The 12,677-nt window shown below is 35.2% G+C and overlaps 1 protein-coding gene across 5 annotated transcripts in view; it reads left to right on the top strand.

Moving 5' to 3' along the window:
- Positions 1-8: 8 nt before the first annotated feature.
- The window catches only part of ODAD2 (outer dynein arm docking complex subunit 2), a 76,216-nt gene continuing 63,547 nt past the window's right edge, over positions 9-12,677 (top strand). For 3 of the 5 annotated variants that reach the window (XM_031616077.2, XM_031616075.2, XM_031616076.2), the window contains exons 1-10: positions 9-135; positions 979-1,230; positions 2,223-2,380; positions 3,554-3,749; positions 4,307-4,413; positions 4,861-4,997; positions 5,934-6,050; positions 9,705-9,922; positions 10,855-10,971; positions 11,176-11,320. In XM_031616077.2, the coding sequence (XP_031471937.2) occupies positions 1,007-1,230; positions 2,223-2,380; positions 3,554-3,749; positions 4,307-4,413; positions 4,861-4,997; positions 5,934-6,050; positions 9,705-9,922; positions 10,855-10,971; positions 11,176-11,320 (1,419 nt within the window). In that variant the 5' untranslated portion in view covers positions 9-135; positions 979-1,006. Of the gene's footprint in view, positions 136-193; positions 552-978; positions 1,231-2,222; positions 2,381-3,553; positions 3,750-4,306; positions 4,414-4,860; positions 4,998-5,933; positions 6,051-9,704; positions 9,923-10,854; positions 10,972-11,175; positions 11,321-12,677 lie in introns of those variants that run through there. The other 2 variants (XM_090143004.1, XM_090143005.1) reach the window with 2 other exon arrangements.

Raw genomic sequence — 12,677 nt, 5'->3', positions numbered from 1 at the left:
AGGCGCGGCCGCTCCCGCTGTTTGCCCGCCGCTCCGGGTAACGGCTGCCGCGGGCCCTGTCGCCATAGCAACGCATCGCCTCGCTTGCGGCCCGAGCGGCGATGGCGGGGGCCGAGTCGGCTCGTCCAGGGCGAGGTATGGCCTCCACAGGCTCGAGAGGCGGGTCTGGAACCTTCTTTTAATCCCCTCCATTTAAAAAAGCGGGGGATAGTCACTGGGGGAGTTGTATACGTGAGGGGCCCACATGTTGTTTGTAAGAGAGGCGTCAACTTTGCAAGAAGCTTTTGTTCTCCTTTAGAATGCAGAGGGGTGTCCGGCAGGGACGGAGAGGTGACTGTCCCTCGGTACTCCGCCCTCGCGAGGCCCCGGCTGCAGCGCTGCGCCACGGTCTGGGGTCAGCAGCGCGGGAACGATGCAGAGCTGTTGGAGAGGGTGCAAAGGAGGGCCGCCGTCGGAGCTGGAGCACCTGCCCTGCACTGGCGGCTGAGGGAGGTGGGCGTGTTCAGCCTGCGGAAGAGAAGGCTGCGGGGTGACCTCATTGCAGCCTGCCAGTATGTAAAAGGAGATTATAAAAAGGAGGGGAATCATTTTTTTTTTTACAAGGGTAAGCGGCGGTAGGACAAGGGAGAATGGTTTTAAGCTCAAGGAGGGAATGTCTAGATTGTGTGTCAGGGGGAAGTTCTTTACAGAGAGGGAGGTGAGGTGCTGGAACAGGCTGCCCTGAGAGGCTGTGGATGCTCCATCTCTGGAGGTGTTCAAGGCCAGGTTGGATGGGGCTCTGGGCAGCCTGGTCTAGTGCCAGAGCTGGAGGTTGGTGGCCCTGCCTGTGGCAGGGGGTTGGAACTTGATGAGCCTTGGGGCCATTCCAACCCAAGCCATTCTATGAAACAAGGAAACCTACAGCTGTGTCTAATTACAGCATATTGCCCTTACCATTCGAGAGCTCAGTTTAGTCATTCTCTGTGTTTGTTTGATAAGGTGTCCACCTGTGAAACAAGCCAAGACCATGGGAGCGGCACTGGCAAGAGCTGCACAGTGGACTGCTGCTGGTTCTGGAACTGGCACGCTTGAAATTACTCCTCTGAATGAATCTCTTTTAAATCAGATTGTTAAGTTTGCAGAGGATTTCAGCACTAGACACCCTCAGGAAGCAGCATTTGTCTTCAGGGAGCCCCTAGAGTGGAAAACACAGTTGGGCTGCTCAGCGTTTGGAGAGGGTTATGAGATAGAGTAAGTCTGAACTATAGCATGTTTTGAAATGTTGGAGGTGAACAACAAAGTGAAATTGTACTAATTCAGTGTAAAACTTTAGTGTATTTTAGATGCTAACATGGGTGAGATTCTTTACTCTTATATATTGAAATTTTTAACTTAAAAATGTTTTTGTTTTTGTTTTGGAGAGTTTGTGACTGTTCTGTGTTGATTGTGATACAGACCTTTCTGGTTAGCAGTCTGTACAAACTGCAGTATCTATTCTTATGACTTCTGACAAGGTGTCTAATTGATTAACTCTGTGACTCTCAAAAATGTTAGAAATACAGGTTTTAATGCTGCTTTTGAAGTGGATTAACAAGCACAATCTTGAATTTCAACTTCTTTGGGAACTGTAGTTTCCAAGTTCTTTATAAGCAGGCAGTTTTAATATACTAACACAATTTCAGTCTTAATCAGCATTGGAGTTATACTGCTATGACCTACTTTTCAAATACTGTAAGAATTCTTCTAGAATTTGAAAATTAATATTGAAAAATAAATAGTCCAGAGGCACATGCTTGTTTTTCAGTCTAACAAAATGGTAAAAATACAGCCAGATAAGCCCTTCTCTATGCTGCTTGAATCTTTCTTGTGGTCAGTATTTATGCTTTTATACTTCTTGGAGTTTTAAAAAAGGAGACAGGAAGTAGCAAGCTTTGTTGTAAAATATAGTAACCTCAGCCTAAAGAAAGGACTTCAGAGAGATTTTGATGGATGCTGTCTGAAAAGATTTCAGTCACAAACTCAGCCTTTCAAAATTACATTTGAAGGTGTTACCAGGGTGAAGCAAATGAGATACAGGTGTGATCTGCAGTGAATAAATTGGTTTACCCTGGAAGCTTACTGAAATACATTTTAAAGAAATTGTAATGATTTATCGTGTGAAGCTTGAATAACATTCAAGATTCATCTTTTAATATTTGCTGTTCCTACTTTAAAAAAAAAAATCATTTACTTCTTTTTTCCAGTGAAGCAACCGTTCAGTCTGAAGCCAAAGGTGAAGATGGACAACCCTTACTTCTCCTCACAGCCTCAAATATCAAAGTTCGCAATTTTGACCAGCTGTCCCATTTGCTACAAATTAATGTGGATAAAAAGTTAAAGGAAGCACAGGCATGCCTCGAAGGTTTCCTTTTTTTTTTTTTTTCTTCTCTCTTAAAAAATATCTCTTTTTCTTTGGATTTGTATTTATGAAATGGGAAAAAAGAAATGCATGTTCTTCATTTTAGGTGTATAAAAAGGTGTTGATTCAAGAATGTGGATGAAAGTGCTGATCCAGGACTTCATGAAGTTTCTGTTCTTTTACTTTACAGTAATCAGTAAAAGAGAAATATGAAATAAAATTAAACTGCTGATTTGCATATTCAAAATCATGTATACTGAATAATACACAGTCTATTGCAACAGACAGTAGATTTAAGTTTCAGAAGAAGAATGTATCATTAGAGGCTAATACCACTTCTTTTTTATGTCCATAGTTTAATGCCCTTTTAAAATGTTGCACCCTGTAAGGATTTTCAAATAAAACCTCATATGCTTTAGATGTTATTACCTGCACAAGTTTCATAGTGTACATTTCCAGGTCCTTCTCACAAAAACTTAAATACAGGCACAGCTACTTTTATGGTGTCATATTCTAGTCCTGCATTTCCAACTGACAAGATCCCTATGCTAAACTGGATATCCCCCTCTCACGGGAAGTAAAACAGATCAGAAGTATTTCTCAGTGCTGTTAATAGAAATTGGATCTGCAATATGAAACTGTAAATACACTGAATCAAACTTAAGACTCATCTAACCCGGGGTCCTGTTGCTGATAGTGATCAACCATGAATAATAGAGATGAATAAAATGGGCAGAGTATCATGCTGATACATTCACAGCTGCATTTTCAAGAAGAGGGCAAATTGTTTTTGTAAAACCCACTGACATGCAGTTGTGTCACTGTTTACCAAAAAAAAGGACAGCTGGCACAGCTGAGGAAGTAATGGAGCCATTGGGAATGCTGTTAGAAAACTTTAAATACTTTCTTTAACACTAAATCTTGTCTCCTAAATGATCTGTTTTCAGTGAGTTAAGCCCAGTGATTTCCTGTTTTGATCATCAACTGGGCATATTTATAGGAAAGCAGACTTTTGATAAAAGGGAGTATTTAATAATCATCTCTTAATTTCATGATTTTTTAAAAATTAATTTTGTAAATTAATAACATAAAATTATTCAGCAGTTGAGATAAAAAGTGTTAGTCTTACTAACTAATGTAGCACCCCATTATATGGATTCTATTTCATGTTTACAGCTAACAGGGATCCTATAGTTAAAATTCTTGGCCCTGAATATGGGACTGTTGAAGGAGAAGATACATCCATGTTGCGTTTACTTGAAAAAATGAAAGAAGATGATGATCCTCAAACGGAGATGAAAATGAAAATCGCTATTCTTCTTCATCAGCTGGATATGCAACTCCTTAACAGTTCTTTAAAACACATTTCACAGTAAGTGCACTTCAAATGCAACCTAAGTATGTCAGCTCATGCATATTTTTCATTTTATTGTTAAATTACATTGTTTTCAACCCACAACGTGTGCTTTTCATGTAATAGAAATATATTTATTGAAATAACTTTCACTGTTTGCTAAGTTACTGAAAAATTCTTTTCCCTAAAGATTTTGCTGTAGGTGTGGATATGTGAGTGTGTGCCTACAAGTGTTTAGGTTTTTTTATTGCATATGTTTTGCATTTCATAGCAAATTGAAGTAATTTCTACAAATAACAAAGTAACAGTTAAATATTTTCAAGGAACTGATTATTTCTTTGTGAAAACACATTGAGTCTGTTTCATAGTTACAAGAACTTCCTAGCTGTGAATTAAATGTCTTTGAACTAACAGATAAAAGAAAGAAAATCAGTGGTAAGTGAACCATCCCCAGATCTCAGTTGCTACTACTAAAACCTTGTGTACAAGAAAAAAATCGTATTATATTCCATTTTAAAATCTCAGTGTGCATCCTTTTGATGAATAGATTTTAGACTGTTTTATATTAATTGCAGAGACGTAAGACTAAACCCAGCTGCTGTGAATAATGAAGTGAATCTTCTCAAGAATTTCTCAGGGAAAGGCGAGGATACAGTGCTGGAATCACTGGAATACACATCAGGTCCAAATTTTTTCATATCTAACATTTACATATACGTTTATTGAAGTACTTGACTGTTACGTGGAACGTGTTAAAATAATTCCATTAATAACTTAAAATTGTTTTTTTTTTCCTCTTTAAAGATAGGAAGTCAAATAGAATGTATTTTCAGATATGGAATGTGCTTCTCTAGCCTTTACCTAGAGAAATAGCATATGTTTTCATTAGAAATAGAGGTAATAAACTGAGTCCTTGAACATGAAATGTGTTAGTCATAGTTGCAGTTCTTTGTTGGGTTAGGCCATGGTGCACAGAGTTTTGTATGACTGATTCCCAATGGAGTGTGAATATTTAAGTGTAACATTGTTCTGGAAGGTTGATTTGCATGTGTATTATATTAATCTTCAGGCATAATTATGAAAATATAATTCTTAGTTGGATAAAAACACTAATGCTAATTGGTTACAGATTACACATTCTCTAATGGATGCAGAGCTCCTCCTTGGAGACAAGTGCACGGGGAAATTTGTTACTTAATCATCAAACCACATGACACTGATCCTTTGTGTATCACTTGCAGCACAGCAGGAGTGTTTTTAAATGGAGTAAGTAATAATAAGGAATACCATAGAGTAAAAAATATTTTTATGTGCTAAAATAAAAAGTCCATCAGGTTTGGGGTAACAGCATTGAAGCTGTAAGACCTGCAGGGTTAGTTTACTTATACTGATGGAGAAGAAATAGTAATGCTAGTAGTGGGAATAATATACTAATTTTCCCATATATTTAGAGTGCTTTTTCCTTAAGCTTTATAGCAGGAGTGTATTCAATGTTTTTTGGTAGCAGAGCTTATTTGGTCTTTGCATGTGCCTAAAGTCCTTCACACTACTCCTATTGAAAGGTACTGTGGGACTATGTACATCTCTAGGTCCTCATTGATTCCTGTCTAGGATATGATGTTACTATATGGCTAATACTGATGATGCTTGATATTGTTATACATGTAGCTTGCATTTGTATTCTTATAAGATATAAGCAGTTCTTTCTCCTTTCAGTGGAGCTATTCTTTATCTCTTTTTGTCTGCTTTTCAAAGTTAGCTCTTTGCAGATAGGTTTTGTAGAGGGATAATAGTCCTTCATGTAGTTTAAGCAGGGACCAATATTTTGAAGAGAAACTGATGTCCATCAAGTATAACTTTACAAACTGATTTTCCTAGGCGTTAAAAAAATATCTCACGTTTAGTTTGTTTGGGTTTGTTTGTTTGTTTTGCTGCGAGTCCTAAATCCTTTTCAGTTGAACTACGTGCAGTACAATGAACTTTAACTTGCAGACTGCAGATAAGACCTTGATTATCCATTGGGATCCATTGAAGTGATCCATACATCTTCACTGTCATTTACTGAATTCTGATGAACTCTATGTTAAGTGTGAGGCTTCTGCTCCTAATTCTTTACAATGCATGACCCGTGTACTCTTTAGCAGTGTTTTATGATACAGATTAAATTAAGCAATACCGTTAATAACTTGTTCTTTCTTGAAGGGTGAAATAAAGGGTAAAGATGAAATTGACTATGAAAGAAAAAGTGATGTGTATAAAGATATTGTCACATTTTTAAGAGAAAGATCACCTAAATTTGTGGAAAATATGGCTAAGCAGGTATGTATATATTGATTGTAAGTGTATATTCTAGTTTGTACAAATGTATATTGATGAGAATTACATTATAGGCCTGAATATTGATGTTCTATATCAAAGTTAAATCTTTGATTAAATGCAGAATTTTGAAGTCTGAGAGATGTCTTCATTATTTTAGGTTGTACTTTCTCAAATCTTAGTTAAATATATGCTTTTTGTGAATAATTGAGTTGTGGTGTAAAAAGGGAGTTATTCTCTCTTTACAGAAGTAGTAAGTTTCATCCATACTCTAATCACACCTTGAATTCAGACTCCTTGTTATTCTAACCAACTTATCTTCCTGATAATTGCAATGTAACTTTAAGTGCAATAGCTGCCAGTTTACATTCAGGTAGTTGTGAGTTAGGAAGTACTGACATCACAGGCTTTATTTTAAGGCATGTCTAAACTTTCTGTGAGATCAGTTTGAGCTTCAGAGTAAGTTAGCTCCATTGTGAAATGGAAGATAAAAACCTTAATAAACAATAATTATTAATGTGTAGTCTGAATAAAACATACATATGTGTTCAAGATTTCAGAAAGGTACAATTCTTCTTAACTTTTGTTTATTTGAAAATAACAATTCTATGATAAAACCATGAATTGTGTACTTAAATGAAAGTCTTAGTGTCTGCTTAAAAGGCACAAAGTTGCCTGGAATTCTGTTACTTGTGGAGAAAGCTTGTACTCCTTGTGTCCAACTACACAGCCTGTTCCTCTGTAGCATGGCTTCAATGAAACCTCACAAATGCATCTTCCCTCTGGAATCAGCCTGAATGCACCATAAACCTGCATTGGAATCTAATGTATCTGCAAGCCTTACGCAACTGATACTGGTTCAGCTGGTCATATCCTTAGCAGATGTTAGCAGAACCCAGCCCAATCACAAAAGAAACAAAAAGATGTAAAGGGAAGGACCGCTGTTGTATGCATATGAAAAATTTCTCATGGCAATAGGAAGCACAACATGAGCAAAGATAGAATGCTTACCTTGAATATGGCACTTGATATGTAGTATTAATACTAGCCCTCATAATACTTAATGTTATTAAAATTGCTTACGTTTTAGAATTGTGGATGCAAGCCTTTGGGTTTTTGTTTTCTTTACTTTAAAGCAGATGCTACACTATTTCAGTTATAGTTCTATCATACAGTATCATGAGGTTTGATCCAGCATGTGAGGTCAGCTTCTAATTTTGCATAAAAAATTCTACTTGTCTTCTAGTGTTATTCCTTATGGAACACTGGAAATGTCAGAGTAGGAAAATATGATATCCTTACAGAAAAGGTCAACTTTTTATGATAATATTTTTCCATGATCGAAACCACTTGAATTTTTATCTTCATTTTTTTGTTACTCAAATATAAGCAGCCCAATTTTTTTTTTTACAAGAACTGCCTGATTTAAATTTCAGAGCTAAGAGTTTTGTGTCCAGCTTACACAGTCACTGTTGTTTCAGTCAATCAAAAATGCATTTGGCATTTGTTTAGAGCTCTAAATTAGAGTAAGAAGCATCATGTTTTGTTTGTTAAAACAGAATCAGTTGTGCCACTACAATTTTAGTTGTTCCATCATTCCTGTTATTAAAAAAGAAAAAAAAAACACATTTTTTTCAGACTTCTGTTGTGCTTATAACAGATTAATAGCTTTGCAGTAAAAATCATTACATTGTAATTATTTTAAGGAGGAAGACATTAATAGGGAAAACTTCATTTACTTAGGTACCAGTTTGGGGAGGTTTAGGGCTGATATTTACTTTTTTGAGACAAGAAAATTTGACAGTTCTGAAAGAACAGTACATTTTAAATTGTACACATAGGTACAGTAGCTTAGTAATGGTAATGGAATTAAATCTGTAAGTTGTTTCGTTCAAAAGTGCAATGAGTGCAAAAGTTCTAAAGTGGATTTTACTTATCCTGTATGCAAATATTTCTTTAATTTTACGTCTACCAATGTATTGGTTTACATTTCATAAGTGGGCCGATATATAAATGTTTTAGGTAGTTACTGTTTTAAAGCATCATCAAAGTGATTAGGCTTCATGTGATGGTCATGAAATGTAAAATAAGGTGATATTTTAATATTTTTCAAAATTCTAATTCTAAATGGCAATGGAGATGATAAATATATTGTAACTATGTTTAAAAGTTAAATGTTTAAAAGTTAAGGAAGACTAAGCAAATAGAATTTATTTTGTATCCCTTTAGTAGTCATATAGATCATTGATTCTGTATTTCCTGATAGTGAAAAGAAGCTAATACTGAAGAGTGTCAGCCATGCCATCCTATTCAATAGGAATATCCTATCTGGTTGCCTTGCTGATGGGCTAGTTTAGTATACTCTGCATTCTAAAATTAGAATATAAATGAGATATTTCTGTAGAGCAGCACTACATTTGTGTTTAAAGGAAAATCAGCTGTACATTAGAACTATATAAGGGACAGAAAAACTACTTTTAAGATTGCCTTTATAAAATAAAGTTCAACTGGAAACAGTTTTGGTTTATTTTCTGAGGAGTGTTTCAAAAGGCTAGTTATTTACACATATACTGCAGAACCAATTAACTTGCTTAATATCTTCTTGGCCTTGTTTGTTAACATTTACACGTGCTGTGTTGGCATACACTGCTGTAGGAAATATACTTTTAAAAATGTGTTTAGCTGGTCTAGCAACAGCATCAATTCCTTGACGATCATGATAAATTGTCTTGTTTAGAGTGTCTTTTTAGAATGGGAGAATTAACAAGAGATAATTTATGATCAGACAGTTGGGTTAGCAGGCCAGGAACAGCCCATTCTCATCAGAGACTAATCGAAGACAGACCATACTGTGGCAGTTTCCTTAAAACTGCCTTGTATCAGACACGAAAAAGAATGTCTTTGCCTATCTGGTAGAGACAGCTGCAACAATAATAAGTAACAATCATATGCTATCTTTCCTGTAAAAATTGAACATGTTCCAATAGAAAATAACAGTTGACAGGAGTCTTTGCTGTTCTGGATATTTTTGATCAGCCATGGTACCGGACATTGACAGCTGAAGGATTGGTAGGTGCCACTCAGCTCTGTTTTGGCATGTGTCTTGTTCACCATTGTCTCTGAAAAGAAAAGCATTTATATTAATTCTAAACTATATCAAATTAAATTATTTGGAACTGAAGTCTAGCAATTTATTACAGCCTATTTTCAGTTTTACGTTCATTTGGTTTTTTTTTGATGGAATTTTTTTTGTAAATGCTTTATGCAAGGAAATATTTTTTAATATAAAGAGTCCATAGAGAGCAGAATGACCAAGTCTTAAAAGTTATTGGGCATTAGGTTCTATAAAAGTGCTTGTATTGCAAATTATTCAACATAGTAGGAACTGAAATACACTCAATATCCAAGTCTATTCAAGAAATTTCAAATCCATTTATTTCATTTATTTTGAAACTTTTAGTCTACATACAGTTACTTTTCAGATTAATCTAACATTTCATTCTTTTAAAGGTAATCTCATTTTATACCATAATTTAATTCTACATTTAATAAATACATTTTTAAGCCCTTAACCTCAAATTTTGCTGATAAGTTATTGTTTTAATGTCCGCTGTTCATTTAGAAGTATGACTGACAAACCATATCTTCTTTTATAAGGAATTTACATTTTTTAAAGAACCGACATATGAGAAAAATGATCAGCATGTAGAAGTAGTTGCTAAGGTCTCTGGCCAATCCCCAGACCTTGATGATTACTCAGAAAAGAATGAATATGAGAAAAAGAAAAGCTCTGCTGAAAAAAGCAGATCCACTGGCAAGAAGATATTAGAACCATCTATGAAGTGGAAGAATATTGGTCTTTCTGCTGCCCACAGGTAAGTAGTTATCTTTATAATTGAATTTTCCATAGCTCTCCCAATTTGTGCTAGCAATTACTGTTATTTCTATTTTAGTGTGACCAACCCAGGCAAAAAAGTACATATCATTTTCAGAGCATTGTAAATTAGGAACCAAAAAGCATGAGAAGTTTTGCTCAGTTGGACCTGGGACTCTTCTTGGAATACAAGGAAAGGAAGATACATAATATTGAGCCCACAATCAAAACAGTGGAACAATTCAGTGTCAAGAACAGCTAAACGGACTAGGACTCTTCTACCTGGAGAAAAGATGCCTGGAGGAAAATGAGAGTTTTGAAAACATAAGTAATGACTGAGAAGATGTCTGTTCTAATACAAAAACACAGGACATCAAGTGAAGCGAGTCTCAGTGAGACTGAAAGTTCAGAACAAAGGGACCTATTTTTTTTCACAGAACACATCTAAGTTCTAAAGATATTTTTTTATTATTATTATTATTATTATTAGCCACACGATGTTAAAGGCCTTTCATTTACTTGAGATAAAAAAAAAAAAAAAACAGACAAATTAATGGGGAAAAAAATAGTCCAGAACTGTTTATGTGAGGACACAAGATTTCCCTGAACCAAAATTTTTTGAGAAATATTCTGGAAAAAAAGTATTCCTCTGCTGATCTTGTACTATTACCTAAAAAGCTGCTATTGGTCATGGTTGGAGATGGTATCCTAGGACAGATAAACCAATGTTCTGGCTGCGTATACTTCATTGATCTTGTATTACATACAGGTTGGCATAATACACATTTTATAATATTCCACTGTTTTCATAAAATAAATCAGTCATTTAAGATACAGCATGTTTTCTTTTTAATGAAATCTACTGTGCAGATTCATAAACTCATATGTGCTGATATAACATGTATCCAAACATAGCTTTTTCTTACATTTTAGTGACAAGGCTGCAAGAGAAAAAGAACAACAGAGAAAGAGTACTGTACCTGGGAAAAAAAAAAAGAGAGCCTCTGGTATTTCTTCTGAATCTGTTAAAATACAACCAGCTTTAAAATGGTATGGCTTACTTGTCTTTTCTGCAAAATTTTAATTAATATTTCCTGTATTTACAGTATTTATCACCATACTTAGTGTTTGGTAGTGATAATCACATGTTTCCAATGCTACTATTAGGCAGGATTGTTATATCTATTTAACATACACTTGTTCATAATACTTTATAGCTATCTAAAGTGAGTGATGGTCTTCATTCATTTTTAGTAAAATGTCAGACATGTTTGAAGAAGTTAGTGAAAGTTCTTCCGAGACTGATGAAGATGAAGAACAACCTGTACGTCACCAGGAAGGAAGCACTGATTTGCCATCAGAATACTGGGGAATTCAGAAACTTGCCAAATATTTAAGGGTAAGTTAGGAGTATTGATTTAAAATAAAAATAAAAATAAAAATGCCACTTTCTTTTCTTCTTTTCTACATGAGGACACCATAGCAACTTCTCGTTCTTTGTATCTTTTTTTTTTTAATTTTGCAATAGCCCTGCCATATCACATGTTTAAAGACTTGAGATGTTTGCTTTCCTATCACCCACCCTTATTCTCCTGCATTTTTATCTGCTGTTTTTGGCTTACGCAGACCCTTAGATTAAGCCATCTGTTCAGTGTTATTTAAAACTTAAGATGGTATAATTTCTTTATTAATTATTAGGTTTCTATTTTGCTTTTTGAAACTTTCCAAGATATTTCTTTATGTGGATAATAACTTTCAGGAGTTTTTATTAAAACTGAATACTTGCCTAACGTCTTTCATCAACTATGATTAACGCATGACTGAAGTAGTTCTAATATGGTCTTGTGTCTGGATAGTTGCTGTTAGTGAGCAAGAAAATATATGATAAACAGATCCTCTAAAACAAAAAAGGCTTTTTATACAGAGCTGTTGAAAATCTTTTGGAGTCTACAAGTAAAGATTCTTAGACTTCTGTGTATGTCTGAAAACAAAACAAAACAAATCCCCTCAACTCTTCTGGAAAACTCTAAAATTAGTCACGTTTTTCTCTCAGGAAAAATTCCTTCACAAGTTTGTACAGGAATTTAAGTAATGTAAGTTGCTAATGAAGTTGCTGGTTTATCTATTATTTTGAGTACAGCTACAGAACATACACATCTGAAAGATAAAAATGATTGTGCTGTTGTAATTGTTGGTACAACAAAATTACTGATGAGGAGTAAGCACAGATTGGTCGTCTTCCAGTCCTTTCAGCATCAGAGAAAAGTATTTTAATGCACTCAGTGTTTTTTTCTTAGCTCATGTGTGTGAGACCTTTGCTACTGTCCATAGCCAGAGGCATGGAAACAGGTGGATAATACAAGTCTCTAAATTCTTTATGCTTCATCCTTTCAAGATTTAACCTCTATATTCTTGTCATTTTAGCTACGCTAAAATTAGTCTTCATGAGTTTAATCTGGTGTGACATCCAGCAGTAACTTGTTCAGCTATCCCTAAAGCTGAACACACTATATATACAATTTCCATGATGCAGGTTGTTTGTTTGTTTGTTTTTGTTTTGATTTGCATGTAATTTCAGTCCAAGATGTGGTTTTAAAATCTTTCAGTTGACTGATAGCTTGTTTATGTCGTATGGACCACGTCTTTGTACCTTTCTGAAAGTTGAGAGAAATAACCATGTTGCTTTTTAGTAATAACCCTCAGATCCTCCCAGAGAGAATATCTGAAATTCGTTACTGTTGATGAACTCCTAGAAA

Source organism: Phasianus colchicus, chromosome 6 (assembly GCF_987193195.1).
Source record: "Phasianus colchicus chromosome 6, bPhaCol1.hap1.1, whole genome shotgun sequence".
NCBI classification, from domain to species: domain Eukaryota; kingdom Metazoa; phylum Chordata; class Aves; order Galliformes; family Phasianidae; genus Phasianus; species Phasianus colchicus.
This window is presented reverse-complemented; position numbering and strand designations above follow the sequence as displayed.